The sequence below is a fragment of the Dasypus novemcinctus genome, chromosome 3 (genome assembly GCF_030445035.2).
Source record: "Dasypus novemcinctus isolate mDasNov1 chromosome 3, mDasNov1.1.hap2, whole genome shotgun sequence".
NCBI lineage: Eukaryota > Metazoa > Chordata > Mammalia > Cingulata > Dasypodidae > Dasypus > Dasypus novemcinctus.
This window is the reverse complement of record NC_080675.1, coordinates 158,107,006-158,125,435: the sequence shown is the minus strand read 5'-3', so window position 1 is coordinate 158,125,435 and position 18,430 is coordinate 158,107,006. Positions and strand designations below refer to the sequence as shown.

General features: G+C 36.6%; 1 protein-coding gene across 2 annotated transcripts in view; it reads left to right on the top strand.

Moving 5' to 3' along the window:
• Positions 1 to 18,430, top strand: part of LRRC28 (leucine rich repeat containing 28) — a 213,246-nt gene that overhangs the window by 128,883 nt on the left and 65,933 nt on the right. For both annotated transcript variants that reach the window (XM_058294635.2, XM_058294636.2), the window contains exon 7: positions 8,430 to 8,532. In XM_058294635.2, coding sequence (XP_058150618.1) covers positions 8,430 to 8,532 — 103 coding nt within the window. The remainder of the gene's footprint in view (positions 1 to 8,429; positions 8,533 to 18,430) is intronic.

Genomic DNA, 18,430 nt, shown 5'->3' with positions numbered 1-18,430 from the left:
ATGAGTAGATATATGCTTACTCAAGTAGCATTATATAATGTTTCAGTAATAATATATTCTGATACTTAAAGAAACATAGCATACAGTGATTTAAATTCCACAGATGGCTTTCACCCTTAGTTAACATAACAACTTGGTAGATTGCAGTGACCAGGTACTAAAATACCATTTGACATATATGCAAACTGAGGCTTTGCTCATGTGGTCAGAAAGGGAAAGAACTGACATATATGTCCACTTATACCCTACATTATAGTAATTTTTCCGTGACCCACCTTTTCTCAATTAGTGCCTTTTATTTTGTGCATGTTTGCAGCTTGATTTTACAGCATTGTTATTCTCTTCTAGAGTCTACATACTTTATGATTTTTTTCTTTTCTGGTCTTAGATACATCTTTTGGGTGCTTTTTATGTGGAAATAAGGACGTGTGGTAGGAATGTTGGTTGAGGTTGGTTTTCCATTTTCATTAAATCTCTTCTATCCTAGAGAATAAGCAAAAGATTACAATCATATTTCCAATATAATTATTACAAGATATTAAGAAAAATTGTATATAGGGTGCCTAAGAGTTGCCTCCTGGGAGCCTCCTTGTTGTTCAAATTTGGCCTCTCTCTAGGCTAAACCCAGCATATAAATACATTACCTTCCCCCCAGTGTGGAACATGACTCCCAGGGATGAACCTACCTGGTACTGAGGGATTACTACCAAGCAACAACTAGCAATGCAGCTGGAAAAACACCTTGACCAAAAGGGGGAAAAGGTAAAGACAAATGAGTTTATATGGTTTAGAGACTTCAGAATGAGTCAGGAGGTTATTCCAGAGGTAACACTTATGCACATCTCAGCAGGAGCTCATTGACTGCCAAAGTAGATACTACCCCAAATAGCAGGACTCCTTAGGGCTCTGGAGACATCCAGACACTACAGTCAGGGCAGATAGCTCAGGAGTTTGGTGCCTTGCCAGTGGGCCCTACTTTGGAATTTATGCTCCCCAGAAAGACAGAGTTGGACTCAGTTGTGATTTCCCTAAACATGTCTCTCCTTTCTATTTGAACCTATGATTAATAGTAGAGTTTGTAGATATATGTCCAAGAGACTTAAATCTTTGGGCTCTCCATGTGCCAGCTAGGCCCTGAATCGCAACAGAGTTGCAAAACCTATTCTTCAGTTCATTGGTCTCACCCAGGAAAACTAACATCGAGGTGATGATGGACAACTACCATACCAAGGAACCAAGAGTGTCTACAACTGCAAGCAAGAGAGTCCTATCCATCAGCCCCATGGGATTGCAGCCTCCTCTCAATTAGAGGTGGAGTGGACATCGTCATCCCAGAATCCTCAGGATTGGGGATTGAACTACGGACTAAAGTAGACTTACTGGTATTCTACTATAGACTTATTGTAATTCTAACAATGGAAGAAATTATATCTTTGGTGTGGAGGCAGTGGCCACTGGAGGTTCTGAGGGCAGGGAGAGGGAAAAACAGATGTAATACAGGAGCATTTGGGGGACTTGGGAATTGTCCTGAATGACATTGCAATGACAGATACAGGCCATTATATATTTTGCTATAACCTACAGAATTGGGTGAAAGATAGTATAAACTACAGTGTAAACTTTAATCCACGCTTAGTGGCAATGCTCCAAAATGTGTTCATCAATTGCAATGAATGTACCTCACTAATGAAGGATGTTAATGTGGGAAAATGTGGGAGGTGTGGGGAGTGGGGCATATGGGAAGCCTATATATTTTTTATGTGACATTTGTATAATCTAAGTATCTTTTTAAAATAAATAAAATTTTTAAAAATAAATGTTAGGTGATGGTGGTGGTGATCAAATAAAGAGAATTTTAGTCAAATACAAGAAAGAAAAGTGCTCACTAAAATGTTTTGATTGGATAGTCTGTGAATTATATAATTTTCAAATAATTATTTTCAAAATGATTTTTGTTCTGGTTGAGTCTTTGTGATCACTAATGAGGACAGTTTGGGGTGGCATATTTTTCCAGCATTTTTTTTATCTGTGTGACTTTTGGTTTGTTAATAAGCTTTCTGATCAGCATGGTGGAACAGAGTAATAAGACAATAGAATTACTGAATTTTAAAGTTTGTTCAGTACTCTGATACCGGTTTTGCAAATGCCCTCTCACGTTCTGTTAGCTAGTGTATTAAGAAAAGAAAAAGTATAAGTATTCATATATAATTCTACAATTTTTCTTGCTTTGGCAACTTTTTTTTTTTTTTTTTACAGTTTATAGTGACTTCTATTTTTAATTGTGGGAGGATAATAATAGCTCATTTGCAACTAAAGTAAAATTGTCTTGAGCAGCATAAATATTTTAATAATTCTAAGGAAAATCTGATCACATTACTGACAATGGACTTTGTAAGGAAAGTCCTATCCAATTCATTAAATGCAGTGTTCTGATCATTAACCAAATGTTTAAATGCTTTAGAAAACAAGTTACACAAATTTTCATAGTAATTACAAACCTTAGAACTACCCCTGCAACTAATTCTCCCACTGTGGTATCAACACTTAAATTGCTCTTTTGTTTTCATCTGAGGGAGCAGGATTGCCACTGTAGACAAGCCAAGAATAGGCAGTTAGGGCTGAGCCAGATGACCTTCGTCCTAGATGCAGAAGATGGTTGTGCATTCTGAAATGGTTCTAACCCAAGCCAGAATTATTGGGCAGGTTCCTCTTCTCAGGGCAGCCTTGCATTCCATGGCACTGAGACTTTTTAGCCCTCACCTTTTAGCTAGGTTGCAACTCTTGCTCAGCAGAAATTCGATTTTTCTCAAAATCAGGTCCTTTTTTCCAAAATGTTTTATCCCTTAAGTTTGTCAGCATTTTATTACCCAGAACTTAACCCTGTTAAATTTAGTCTGATCTTATAGGCTTGATCCTCCAATCTCTGGGTCATTGCATGATACTGAACCCTTCTTTTTCCATATATGGTTTCAAAAATCACTAAGAGTCTCTCTCATAAAAATAGTCAAAATATGGACAATATATATATATATTTTTTAATTGCCAGCTTCTGGCACAGTACCTACTATTAGTAGGCGTTGAGTTTTTGTTGAAGGAATACAAGGATAGGTGAGGGGTTGAAGAATGAAGAAAAGTGAAGATTTTGCAGAAATGAGGACTTTTCTTTCTAAAAGCCTAATATGGTATATAGTGATTAGAAAATGGAGTAATACTTTAGTTTAAAAAATTTAAGCATAAGGACTGTTGTTTTGCTATATTTATTATTCAAATCATAGGAAAGGAAGAAAAAATCATTAAAATATCCACCAGAGACCTGATCATTAATGACCCTTTATAGCTGTGTTTCTGTATAAGTAGTGTACTTTGAAGTTATCTGGCTATAACTTTGAATGACTACCTGGGAGATGGCCTCTCTAGCTAGTGGGTCCAAGAGTTCCCACATCTCCTTCCTTTGACTATAATAAAATAAATTCTCACTCAAACATTCCTCCCTGCTTGATCCTAGCATCTAGTCTCTGCTTATCTCTTTGATGTTTCAGTCCATCTTCCAAGGGAGCTGTTTTTTTTTTAACTTCCAGTAATACAGTCTTATTAAAATGCTAAAATTTGTCATTAAGGATATATTTATTGAGTGACTACTGGTTGCTAGTTACTCATCTATATGCTGGAGATTAAACTGTATAAAAGATAGTCAGCTCTCACTGAATTGAATTCTCATGAAGGATTCAGACAATATACATTCCAATATGTAATATTAATGAGTGCTGTCAGGAAAATTAAAATGGAATAAGGAATCAAAGAATGACAGGTTTGCTATTTTAGACAGAGTAGAGAAAACTTCTCTAAGAAGGCAACATTTGAGGAGAGACCTGAATAAAGTGAGGGTACAAGCCACAGATACCTGCAGGAATACAGAAGAGTTTTGGTAATAGATTGTTATGGTAGCACAACATTTTGAATGCACTTAACAGCACTGAACTATATATTTGAATGTGGTTAAAGGGAAAATTTTTAGGTTCTATATATGTTACTACAATAAATTTCTAAAAAATTATAGGACTGTACAACACAAACAGTGAACTCTAATGGCCTATAGTTAATAGTACAATTATAATAATATTCTCTCATCAGTTGCAACAAAGATACCACACTAATGCAAGGTGTTTGTAGTAGGGGAGGAGGGCAAATGGGCATTCTGTAAGTTCTGTGTGGTTTTTCTATTAATGTACAACTTCTCAATTAAAAAAATAAATTAAAAAAGAGATAGAGGTTATGAAAAGGAACCAAAAGGAAATTCTGGATTTGGAAAGTACAATAACAAATAAAAATCTCAATAGAGGAGCTCAACAGTAGATTTGAACTGGCAGATAAATGAATAAGTGAACTTGAAGATAGATCAATAGACATTATGCAAGCCAAAGAACAGAGAGAAAAAATAATGAAGCAAAATAAGAGAGCTCAAGAGAAATGTAGGTCACCATAAAGCACACCAACCAGAAAAAGAAGAAACAGAAAATGAAGCAAAAAAAAATTGAAGATATACTAGCTGAAAGCCTCCTTTATATTTCTTGGAATACAATAACCTGCATAGCCAAGAAGCCAAATAAACTCAAGTAGGATAAATAGAAGGAAATCCACAAAGAGAAACATTACAGTAAAAATGCTATAAGTCAGAGACTAGGAGAAAATTTTGAAAGCAAGAGAAAACAACCCATTACTTACAAGAGAATAAGATTAACAACTTATTTCTCATCACAAACAGTGGAGACTAGAAGGACTGAGAAAACATTCAATGTGCTCAAAGAAAAATACCTCCCAACCAGAACCTATATCCTGCAAAGCTGCCTTTCAGAAATGAAGATAAATTAAGAACTTTCACAGATAAACTAAAACAGAAATTGTTGCTATCATACTCAACATACTCAACAAGAAATACTAATGGAAATTCTTCAGGTTGGTAGCAAGTAATTGCAGGTGATAACATGAATCCACATGAAGAGACAAGAGTACCAATAAAAATAATTTTGTAATTGTGAAGGATAATATCAATGTATATTTTTTCTTTTATTTAAAATGCAAATATAGTATTATTGGGTTGATAACATATAGAAATACATGTCTACTATATTTACCAATAACAGCACAACAGAGCTGTGTGGGAGCAAAGCTGTTTGGGCTAAGGAAATGACTACAGTAACATAATATAAAATAATAATTATAGTAATATATTACAGAGTTTCTCACATTGAGATGTGCTATAACAATAATAGCATAAAAGTGGAAAAGAAGGCAATAGAGCTCTATAGGAACAACATTTCTATGTATCACTGGAATCATGCCATATAAATTTGAATCTGATTTTGAAAGTCCACCTGTATCTAATAAACCCTAGAGGAACCATTAGAAAACAAAAACTTCTAAAAATATGAAAGAAATAGTTAAAAAATTAAAATTCTTCATTAGGAGATATTCATGTAATACAAAAGCAAGCAGGAAAGGAAAAATAGAAAAACGAGACATGAGACCTATAGACAAAATTGTGAATGACAGCCATAAATCCAACTATGTCAATAATAACATTAAATGTGAATGGATGAAACAATCTAAGCAAGAGACACAGATTGTCAAACTGGATAATAACATATCGATATATTTAGATTCAGTAAGCAAATTGAAAGTAAAGAGTGGAAAAAGATATGTCATGCAAACAACCAGGAGAATGCTGAAGTGGCTATTCTGATATCAGACAAAATACTTTAGAACAAAAAAATGTTACTAAATATAAAGAGGAACATTTTACAAAAAGATCAGCCCATCAGAAAATATAATTAAAAAGATACATGCACCTCATAGCAGAGCACTAAAATAAGAGCACCAAAATACATGAAGCAAAAACTGGCAAAAATGGGGGGAGAAAATAGACTATTCAACATGAATAGTTGGAGGCTTCACTACTACACTTTCAGTAATAATGGAAAACTATACAGAAAATCAACAAGAAAAGAGAAACCTTGAACAACATTATAACCAAGTAGCCCCAACAGACATTTATAGAACACTCCACCAAAAAACAACAGAATATATGTTTCTCAAGTGCACATAGAACATTCTCTAAGCTAGACCATTATCCAGGCCATAAAACAACTTCAATAAATTGAAAAGGAAGAAATAATGCATAGTATGCTCTCCAACTACAGTGGAATTAAAGTAGAAACTAATAATAGGGAAAATTTTGGGAAACTAACTAATATGTGGAAATTAAACATCATACTCCTAAATAATAAGTGGCTCAAAGAAGAAATGAAAAAGGAAATTAGAAAATACTTTGAATGAAAATGAATACACAACATATGGAAACTTACAGAATATAGCTAAAGCTGTGCTTGAGGGACAATTTGCATATATTAAGAAAAATCTCAAATCAATAACTTTCCATCTTAAGACATGGGAAAAAGAACAACTTATACCTAAGCTAGGAGAAGGAAGGAAATGATAACAGATTAGAGAGCAAATTAATAAAATAGAGAATAGAGAATTAGTAGAGAAAATCAGTGAAACCAAAAGCTGGTTCTATGAAAAGATCAACAAAATTAAGAAATCTTTAGGTGGAATGACCAAAATTAAAGCAGAGAAGACTCAAATTGTAGAATAGAAATGAGTCTTTCAGAAATAATCAGAAATAAAAAGGATTATAAAGGATTCCTCTGAACAAAACTATTATGCACTAACAAAGTAGATCATTTAAATGTACTAGACAATTCTTAGAAAGACAGACGCTACCAAAACTAACTTAAGAGTAGAACGATACCAAGTGAAAACATTGAATTAGTACTTTCAAAATTACCTATTAAGAAAAACCCAAATATTGAAATTCTCTATATGATTTTGTATTATTTTTGCACCTGTCCTGAAATTTGAAATAATTTCAAAATAAAAAATTTAAGGGGAAAAACTCCAGGCCTAGATGGTTTTACTGCTGAATTCTACAAAATGTTTTAAGAATTAATACCCATTGTTAAACTCTTCCAAAAAGCAGAAGTGGTGGGAACACCCATTGATTGTTGAAGAGTGCATTTTAAAATTTCAACCTATTTCTGAATTTTCTATTTCTCCCTCTGTTATTAATTTCTAGTTTCTTTCCTTTGTGGTTTGAGAAGGTACTCTGCATGATCTCAATATTTTTTAATTTATTAAGGCTTGTTTTTTGACCAAACAGTTGAACTGTCCCGGTGAATGGTCAGTGTGCCCTAGAGAACAATGTGTATTCTGCTGCTATTGGGTATAATTTTCTATTTGACTTGTTTGCTTTGACTTAATTACTTCTAAGACTACTCTAGCTATCTGTAAGCACTTTCTGACTATGGGGCAAGTTGTGGGAGGGCAAGCCAGAAAGGAATTGCGTGGCTTAGTCTTTTATCTGCCACTGATATTGGCCCTTATATATAGATACCACAGGCTGTGTATAGGAATTATGCCAGATGCCCAGCTGCTTGAGCCATATCCACTTCCCCCTATTGTTTTTTGGTTTGTTTTGTTTTTTATTTTTTATTTCTCCCCCTCCTCACGGTCGTCTGCTTTCTGTGTCCATTCATGTGTGTTCTTCTGTGTCCACTTGTATTCTTTTCGGCGGCATTGGGAATCTGTGTCTCTTTTTGTTACGTCATCTTGCATCAGCTCTCTGTGTGTACGGCCCTGCTCCTGGGGAGGCTGCACTTTTTTTGAGATGGGCAGCTCTCCTTACAGAACTCACTCCTTGTGCGTGGGGGTCACCCCTTTATGGCATGGCACTCTTTGCGCCCATCAGCACTGTGCATGGGCCAGCTTCACCATACTGGTCAGGAGGCCGTGGGTTTGAACCTTAGCTCTCCCATGTGGTAGACAGATGCTCTATCCATTGAGCCAAATCTGCTTCCCCCTATCTTTTTTTAAAGCTACATTTTATTAATTTGACACTTACCCAATTACTGCAACTCTTCAGTGTTTTGTGGAGTTGTAGGATGATGACTCTGCCAGTTGTTGTTAGTTCAAAGAGTTCTGTGGGGGAATGGCACCCTGGGAACGTGTTACACTGCCACCTTGGTCGACCAGAAGCTCAAAACACAGTAAATCTTAATATAGCTGCAGAACTAGGTTTGTTTAGGCTGATCTGAGAACTTAATCACTTTGTATAACGCTTCTAAAATATAAAGCCAAATGATCTAAAACAAACTTTGTTCTTAAGTTGAAATTGCCTATAAAAATCATAAATTTTTTTGCAGGAAAGATGTTAATATATTCTAATCCGAGTTATATCATTTTACACTTAGAGTTAAATATTTTTTTCTAGAAAGGAAATTTTGACTTGTTTCTAATACTGTTTCTGAAATTTTACACTTCACATTGTATTGGTGCCTATTTATAGGAATGATAGTACTTTCTTTCTAACCCAGATTTAGGTCGATCCCGAGAACTTCAATATGTGTACGTGGATAACAATGTTCACCTGAAAGGCTTGCCGTCCTATCTGTACAATAAGGTCATCGGGTGCAGTGGGTAAGACTGATTTCAACTCTTTTGATGTTTTGTTTCCATTTCATTATTTGGTTCTGATATAACTTAGAAAGAGATGAACTACTTTTGATAATTCTCTTCATTTTTCTCTTTGACCGTAATATGCTAAACCAAATATCCTTGGAAACTCAGTATAGATAATGGCATCATTGGGCAAACTTTTTTTTTTTTTTATTTTTTTTAATTTTTAAATTTTTTTTTTTATTTTTGGGGGGGTAAGCGATTTAGAGTATAGCACTTTGGGTTTAGTTAATGAGTTAGTAAGTTGTTTATTATTTTCCAGTCAATGAATCCATTGTACCATTATTAACTCAGGTGGTATCAGTTGTGGAAACTGGAGGAATAGGCATTAGTTTAGAAGCTTCTCTTCTTCTGTCTTCCATTGCAGTAACAATTTTACTACAGTAATGGACCTGGTATCTAAGACTTTACGAATTGGAAATATTTAGAAACCAAAATTTGAGAAAGTCCCTCCTATCAAGTCATGATTCTAACCACCAAAACAGATGCTTCTGTTAGTGGGAAATGGTAGGCTCTTATTTTCAGAGCAGCAATAATCTTTTTCTGTCATTCAAGCTTTTAGAATATTGCTTTGGCTTCTCCTTCTAAACAGTAGAACAAAACCACCTTAAAGTAGTTCCCAGAGGGGAGAATTAAGATAGGGCTGCTCAGTTACCAGACCCACTTTTGACTAGTCTAACTTTCCCCACTTAAGCAGCTCAAGAATCCTTCAAATTCTTTTAAGCTACCTAATAAGCATGCTTGACTTTCACCTTTTAATTCCTAGCATCCCACATAACCTGACTTATACTATATATAGTTATGACAAGAAAGATGATGACAATAGCTTATGCATACAGGCTGGCCAGTCCCCTATTGACATGGCTCCAAGGGATGATCACTGTACAGTGATTGCTCCAGAGAGGGCAATCCTAGGAGCAGTGGCCTTCCCTCAGGAAAAATTATACAATTGTTTTCTTGAAAGAGCCCTGGTTGAGTTTAGTGCCTGTATGAGAAATGAATAGGCTGATGAAATCCAAGTCCAGAGATGTATTCCAAAACCTTCTTGTGAACAAGAGATAATAGAGTATATGGTGGTGTTTTATAGTTCAGTGATTTTTCTCCATATGGTTATGTTACAGCTGTGATACTACACGTAATCATTAATCCTAATGAGTTCTTAAAGGGGTCTAGAATCTAGCCAGATTCTTCCAAGTGGTGAATTAAAATCCTCATCACCATGATACGTGAAATGATGCAAGCACACTCCAGAGCTGAAGGCAGTTTTCCCATACCCAAATCTTTAGAGACTACACTGAAATATTAATTCCCTACCATACGTAAAAGCAGTACTTTACTTATGATAAAGAGCCTTCCATTTTGATATTTAGATATGTATGTTTTGGACTACCAGAAAGTACAGTTTGTATTGAATAGATATGATGTCTGATAACAGTGGTAGTGAATTTTATGAGAGCTCTAAGTCTTTGAGAAAATAAGATTTAGGGAAAAATAGATAAGTTATTAGGTAATAGTCTACATTTTTTATTATTGTAAAGGTCTTCTTTATTTGTAGTAATAAAAACAAATAAAATTATGATTAAAAATACAAATAAAATAATTTATTATTAATATTGGATAATATCAAACAACCATCTTAACAATATTAGTAATTTTGGGGGTGTAGGCAGTCCTTACAAATAGACTGTGATCCAAAAGTTATTTTTAGTCTGCTGGTTTAACTCATAACTCAGAGTGCATTTGTCATAAAAAACAGTTCTTTCAGTCATATTCCTAAGCTAGCTCCCAAAAAGTCATTTAACCCATTTTGGGCCAAAAAAAAAAGGATACTTAAAATAATTTTATGGTAAAATGTGTTCATAATTCTAATGGATGGTGACTGTGAAACCTTAACAATGGAACTAAGAACCCTTCCATCTCTTTTACCTACTGAATATATTAAAAGGGACTGCTCTGTTCTAAGTCCTAGTGGTGATGCTTACTGCCTCAGCCTAGGGAAAATGAGAGGTAAGGGGTAGAACAAAGTAAATCTATTATAAAGGTCTTAAGGGATTTGAGACCCAGAAAATGGGTCTTGATTCTGAACAAGAATCATAGTTCAGTTGTTTATTCAGTAAATATTTATTGAGTAACTACTTTGTGCAGGATTATGCTAGATGATGCCCATACAGTGATGAGTAAAACAATGTAGTGTCTGCCTTCATGGACCTTATGGTCTAGTTAGAGTGTCAAACTAACAAATAATTGAACTTGGTTTGAGTTATTTTTGAGGAGATGAGGATTTACTCTGAGACTTGAAGTAAGAAAGAGCTACCATGCTGCTTGTTTTTAGTTTGGTGGGTGTTAGATATGCAATATCTGCTAACTTTGTTTTCCACTGTTATCACCCGCGGCTTCCAGTCCAGATGAAGGCCTAGTATATCAGAACACAGTAATTTCTGCTCTACTGTCCTATCTCTGAAAAAAAATCACACTATCCTCTTCAGATTAAGAATCTGAGACAATTAGAACAACAGCAGGACAAAATGAACACAGCTTCCAGGACCTACAGAACAATGTTAAAAAGTCTGATATATATATATTAAGATCCTAGAAGAAGACTAGAGAGAAAGTAGAGTACAAAGGGTATTAAAATAACAATTTATGCTGAACAAAATTATCCTTTATAGTCATGGAAATGTGAACAAAGGCAAATTTGAGTTAGCTCAAATTTATCAAATTATTAATTATTTATCAAATAATTATTGAACATATTAACCAAGAAGTAAGCTGTGCTAGGCTTTGTGGGAAAGACAAAAATAATTTAGATGTTTATCCTAATATAGAATAACTTAATACAAATAAATACCCCAAGAGAGGTAAAGTGATCATACTATGAAAGTTTAGAGCATGGGACTGTCTTTTATGACCAAGTCTCAAAGTCACACACCATCATTTCTCCTATATCCTATTGATTGCACAAGTCAACCCTTTTGAGTGTGGAAGGGGAACTTTGTAAAATTGTAAATACTAGGAGGGGAAGATCTTTGGGCACCATTCTGGAGCCTGGTTATCCACTGCTCTTCATTGCTTTCATAGAAAAGTATGATTTTTATTTTGTCAGGGTTTTCCTTGTTACTACAGGAATAAATGTCTTCAAGTTCTTCTACATCGTTGTATCCAGAAAGAGAAGTCCCTTCCATGTTAAAATTTTAGAGAGTAGTAATAGACATATTTGCTTACTGAGGAGAACTTAATGGTAAAATAATACTTTATCAGAGCAATTTTTGCAGTTGTCTGGCTGTATGAGAAAAATAAAACTAAGCTACTGCTTTGCTTTCTCTGGTGTAAATAAGCAGATATAGCTGGACTTTGGTGCAAATAGTATAAAAGACCTAATGATTTCTTGATGTAACCACTCAAGGTAAAAGAATTGTTTGTGTAAGTTTTGAGTTAAACCAAAAGATGTAAAATTACATTTTAGATCACAGACCATTTTAAGTGGGACTGCCTACATACCAAAAAGTACCAATATTGGATACCTGAACCGTGCATGCATGGAGCTGGCTCAAAGCAGCCCACCTACTGATAAAAACTGAAACACAATTTGAACTGCTATCCTGGAGAAAGAGTTTATGGTTTGACTCCGGGGACATTAACTGCTTGCTAAAACAAAAATTAACACTCTTTAGAGTTTTAGAGGAACATGATAGAATCTAGTGTTTCCCTTATACAATATAACTTCACAATGGCCAAGATTCAACCCAAAATTACATATGAAGAACCAGGAAAATGTGACCCATTCTAAGAGAAAAGATAATCAGCAGAGACCAGTCTGAGATGACCCAGATTTTAGAATTGACAGACAAGAATTTTAAAGCATTTTAAAATTCTAAAGAATTTTAGAGCTGTTACAACTATTCTGAATGAAGTAAAGAAAAACAAATATGATTTACAATGGATGAAAAGACCAAGGAATAGAAACTATGAAAAAGAAACAAATGGAAATTCTAAGATTGAAAAGAACAATATCTGAAATTAAAAATTTTTCTTGATGAGCTTAATGGCAAAATATATGTAACAGAGGGAAAAGTCTGTGAACTTATAGATTAATCCATGGAAATGATCCAATCTGAAGAACACAGGAAAAAGGATTGAAAACAAAATGAAGACAGTATCAGCATCCTAATGGGACAATTTTTAAAAGTTTAAGTATAATCGAAAACCTGGGAGGAGAATACAGAGAAAATGGAGCAAAAACACCAACAAAAAAAAATGTTTGAAAAGATAATGTCTAGAATTTTCCCAAATTTGATGAAAGATATAAATTTACATTTTCAAGATGCTTAGTGAACCCCAAGCAGTATGAATAAATACAAAGAAAACCATGCCTAGGAAAAGCTGCTGAAAACCAAAGCTAAAAATAAAATCTTGAAAGCAAACCAAAGAAAAATGATACATTATATACCAAAGAACAATTCAAAAGACTGTTGTCTTCTCATCAGAAACTTTGAAGGCAAGAGTACAGTGGAATGTCATCTTTAAAGTACCAAAGAAAAAAATGGTCAACCTAGAATTATAAATCCAGCAAAAATATCCTTGAATAATGAAGCAAAATAAACACATTCTACGATAAAATATCCTCTTCTCCTCTCACCCTTCCCCTTACTTTTGCTAAGAAAACTAAAAAACAACCTTTTTTTTTTTTTTTTGGCTAAAAAGGAAGAGAGTAAATCTGGTAGCAGCTTCCACAATAGTGAGCACATGGAATGGATGACATAATGTACTTTCTGAAGGATAAAAGTTATTTGGTTCTTTTGGCAAGGGAATTTAAATCTTTACTTTTAATACATTGTTAGTAGAGTAGTGAGAGTGAAAATGCCTATGAATTAAATTGATAAGTCTTATATGTTTGAAACATAATCTCTATGGAAAAATGGTGTCATTCATTTTGCTTGTTTGGAGCTAAATATTGAATGGCAACTCTGAAATCATTGAGTTGAAAGGAAATATATGAGAATTATTATAAATTATATATATAGCTAAGCTAAAGGTATAAACATTTTTAACAGATTTCACTGTATTTTAATAACTCATTTAAGGGAAACGGACTTTGGCCCAGTGGTTAGGGCGTCCATCTACCACATGGGAGGCCCGCGGTTCAAGCCCCGGGCCTCCTTGACCCGTGTGGAGCTGGCCCATGGGCAGTGCTGATGTGCGCAAGGAGTGCTGTGCCACACAGGGGTGTCCCCCGCGTAGGGGAGCCCCACGCGCAAGGAGTGCACCCATAAGGAGAGCCGCCCAGCGTGAAGGGAGGGGGCAGCCTGCCCAGGAATGGCGCCGCCCACACTTCCCGTGCCGCTGAGGACAACAGAAGTGGACAAAGAAACAAGACGCAGCAAAAAGACACAGAAAACAGACAACTGGGGGAGGGGAATTAAATAAATAAAAATAAATCTTAAAAAAAAAAAAAAACTCACTTGAGTATTCATATCTTTTTTGTAACCCCTAGGCATTTAATCTAAAATAATAAAAACTATTGAGTTATAAATCAGAGACATCAAGACTTAGTAATTGCCAGCTAGTAATGATGTCGTTTCATTGTGAACTGACCTCATGGGGCTTCTGTCCCTTCTTACTGACAATTCACTTCCTTATAAATTCTTATTTAGGTTAGTGTCCCTAACTTTTCCAAGCAGGTAGCTTTCCTTCCTTATCTTCTACTTGCCAATCCCTTCCATGTACCTTATACTATAGCCACTGTGATCTATTTTTTTTAACCCTATGTACCCTGTGCATTCACAGAACTGAATCTATGTTTATGTTTTCCCTTTCCCTGGAATAGCATCAGTCTAATCTTAATTTGTAACAATAAATAATAATAAAAATAAAGCACAGCTAATAAACATTGCTTTTAACCTTACTGTGTATCAGGTAGTGTGCTAATTGATTTATTTGTATTTTTTCATATCCTCCCAGCATCACTTGTGATATTATCCCCATTTTAGAGATGAGGACATTGAGGCTTAGAGATAATGACTAAATTGTCTGAGGTCACAAAGCTAGGTAGTGGTAGTTATTGTCTACTTCATTAACCATACTCTTAACTTCGGTACTACTACATACATTGCCTCCCTCTTCTTTTTTGCTTGGAATCTCTGCTAGCTCCTTGAGAATAGAGACTGAAAATACATTTTCTATTCCTGTATCATTCATGCAATAGGGGTATACATTTAGTTTCCAACGCAAGTCCAGAGGGATTAGCCATGGGCCAACAGATAGGTTTCTAACTCACATGAATTTCTCCCTTGTAGCCTGCTTTTACATAGTTGCAGCTCCTTCTCCAATGTTAAGCATAGAAGGCATTCAATAAATGTCATCCTAAAATGAATTTAATTCACTTATTATATCCAGTGGTGAAGAGTAGAAACTTCTGCTAAAAGAATTGTCAAAGGGATATTTAGGCTTTATATACAATAAGGATGCACTTATTTGTTAATGTGAGCCTTTACAATTGTTTAATCAGACATCTGTCTTTTAAATTATTGGAAACAAGGAAAACATTAGGAAAAATCTGACTTTGGGTTTTATGAGTCTTTGTTATTCTTTATCGTTAAATTCTTTGTGCAGGTGTCCTTTAGAGTTCATCTGCAATTTGAGTTAAGAAGCAGCAGCTATTAAGGCAACATGAAGTAAAATACTCACAAAGAACTTGCTTACTTCTCACCCTGCATATTTCATTTTTATATTTTGAACAAGGTTCTCATACAACCATGTGGCTACAAACTCTGGAAACACTCAATACTATTTTACTATACATTATAGTACGTTACCAAAAAAACATTTATTATGTGTTTGCCTGTGTTTTCAGACTTGGTGGCCACACTATATAATAATAGCATTTTGGTGTGATCATCTCATCCTGATTTTCTCTATATTAAGAACAAAACAATAGTTACAGTTAGAGTAAAATTTAAATTCATTACTTCATCATCACAAAATGGTCCATAAGAGTAAAATCATTCTAACCCACAGAAACACCTATACAAAGCCATAAACATACTGACCACAGACTCCATCTCATACTTATTTCATCACATGGAGTCAGTAGAGGTTCCAAGGGTAAGAAGGGTAAAGGGAAAGTAGCAAATTAAAGAAAAATACAGAAAAGTGAAACTTCATTTAAAGTTGGACACCAGTTAACAAGCTAATATGTAACTGGTTTGCACTAGTGCAACCACACCAACTGCTAAATTACTGACATTGGTGAAGTAAGTGCATACAAGTTGGTGAATAACTATTGAGCTAAGACCCCAGAGTTTCCTCTCCTCCAACTCTGGCTCTCTCCCCGGATGTCTCTATAATCCAGCAATTAAAAGACTAACTACTGGAAACCAGTGTGGCTCAAGTGATTGAGCTTCTGCCTACCACATGGGAGGTCCTGGGTTCAGTCCCAGTGCCTCTTGGAGAACACAAGCAGGACAGTGAACTGGCGTGACAGGCTGGCGTGGTGAGCTGGCACTGTGAGCTGATGCAACAAGATGGTACAACGAGACTCAAAGAGGAAACAAAATGAGAAACACAAAACAAAGCAGGGAACAGAGGTGGCTCAAGCAATTGAGTGCCTTTCTCCCACACGGGAGGTCCCAGGTTCAGTTCCTGGTGTCTCCTAAAGAGAAGATGAGGGAAGCGGACTTTGCCCAGTGGTTAGGGCATCTGTCTACCACATGGGAGGTCCACTGTTCAAACCCCGGGCCTCCTTGACTCGTGTGGAGCTGGCCCGCGTGCAGTGCTGATGCACGCAAGGAGTGCCATGACACCCAGGGGTGTCCCCCGCATAGGGGAGCCCCACACACAAGGAGTGCGCCCCGTAAGGAGAGCCGTCCAGTGTGAAAAGAAAGTTCAGCCTGCCCAGGAATGGTGCCATACCCACAGAGAGCTGACACAACAAGATGATGCAACAAAAAGAAACACAGATTCCCGTGCTGCTGACAACAGAAGTGGACAAAGAAGAACACACAGCAAATGAACACAGAGAGCAGACAATGGGGGGGGGGGTGGTTGGGGGGGAAGGGGAGAGAAATAAATAAAAATAAAAAAATTTAAAAAAGAATATGAGCAGGCACAAGAGAGCACACAGCGAATGGACATAGAGCAATCAGCAAGTGCAAATAAGGGGGGAATAAAGAAAAATAAATCTTAAAAAAAAAAAAGACTAGCTGAGCAAAGGGCTCCAGGGTGATGCTTCAGCACTGTGGTATTGGGTTTTTTTTTATTGTTTTATTAAGGTATAATTTTCATATAGTAAAATTCACCCCTCTTAATGTACAGTTCTGTAAATTTTGACAAGCACATACATTTGTGTAACCATCACTGTAATCAACATATGAAACAGTTCACTCAGCCCCAAAATGTCCTCATACTTCTTTGTGGGAGTTTTTAGAAAAAGGTTTCTGCTAATTCTTACTGATTGTTCAGAATTGTCTTATAAATGGAGTCATACAAACTGCTGTAAACATTCATGTCCCAAGACTGGACCAGACATGTGTTCTCCCAGTATGTGCAAGAAGGTTGCTTTTCTCCTTCTGGAACCCAGGACCAGGGATCCGAGCGTGTACCAGCTCAGGAGAGCCGGTGAGGGATTGGGGAGGACTAGCGAGAGAGCCATGAGAACCTATTACTTTTTTTTTTAAGATATATTTTTTATTTATTTATTTCCCCTTCCCCTCAAACCCCCCCCCCCCACCCCATTGTCTGCTTTCTGTGTCCATTCGCTGTGTGTTCTTCTGTGATCGCTTCTATCCTTATCAGCGACATGGGGAATCTGTTTCTTTTTGTTGTGTCATCTTGTGTCAGCTCTGTGTGTGTGTAGCACCATTCTTGGGCAGGCTGCACTTTCTTTCACGCCAGGCAGCTCTCCTTACGGGACGCACTCCTTGCGCGTGGGGCTCCCCTACACGGGGTACACCCCTGCATGGCAGGGCATTCCTTGCACGCATCAGCACTGCACAGGGGCTAGTGGTCTTTTCCTTGATTCAGTGCTTGCCCTGTTTCTACAGTCCTTTAGCTGTTCTCTGTTCTCTGGGAGTGTTTATTTTATTTATTTTATTTTTTATTTTATTTCTTTCCCTCCCCCCCCCCCCCATCCTGTTGTCTGCTCTTTGTGTCCATTCGCTGTGTGTTCCTCAGCATCCGCTTGCATTATCCAGTGGCACTGGGAAACTGCGTCTCTTTTTTGTTGTTGTTGCGTCAGCTCTCCTTGTGCTGCGCCACTCCTGGGCAGGGTGTGCTTTTTTCACACTGTGTGGCTCTCCTTGCGGGGGACACTCCTTGCGTGTGGGGCACTCCTGGGCGGGGACGCCACTGTGTGGCATGGCACTCCTTCCAGGCCACAGCACTGCGTGTGGTCCAGCTTACCACTCTGGCCTGGAGGCTCTGGGGATCAAACCCCAGACCCGCCATATGGTAGACAGACACTCTTATCAGTTGAGCCCTGTCCACTTCCCATCTCTGAGAGTGTTTAGAAAGAGGTTTCTACCAGTTCTTACTGGTTGTTCAAAGCTTCTGTGGGGGAATGGAGCCCGGAAGCGTATCACTCCACCATCTTGATCTGGGAAGGTCTTGGTATTATTTTTGCTATTTCTTTTTCTCTTTCAAACTTCTCTCCCTATGTGTGAAGACTCAAAAACCACCAGTCTTTATTTGGAACTGCTCAGATATAATAGAAACTATAGAAACAGATGGAAGAGAAAACTGAACACATTAGGTAAGTTAACAACAGAACACGTACAATAAAGTTAGAGAATATGTGATGGAAATACTGGCTGGATCATTGGAGAAAGGGGGTCAGGGAAGAAATGAGGGAAGGGGTCAAGGAGGA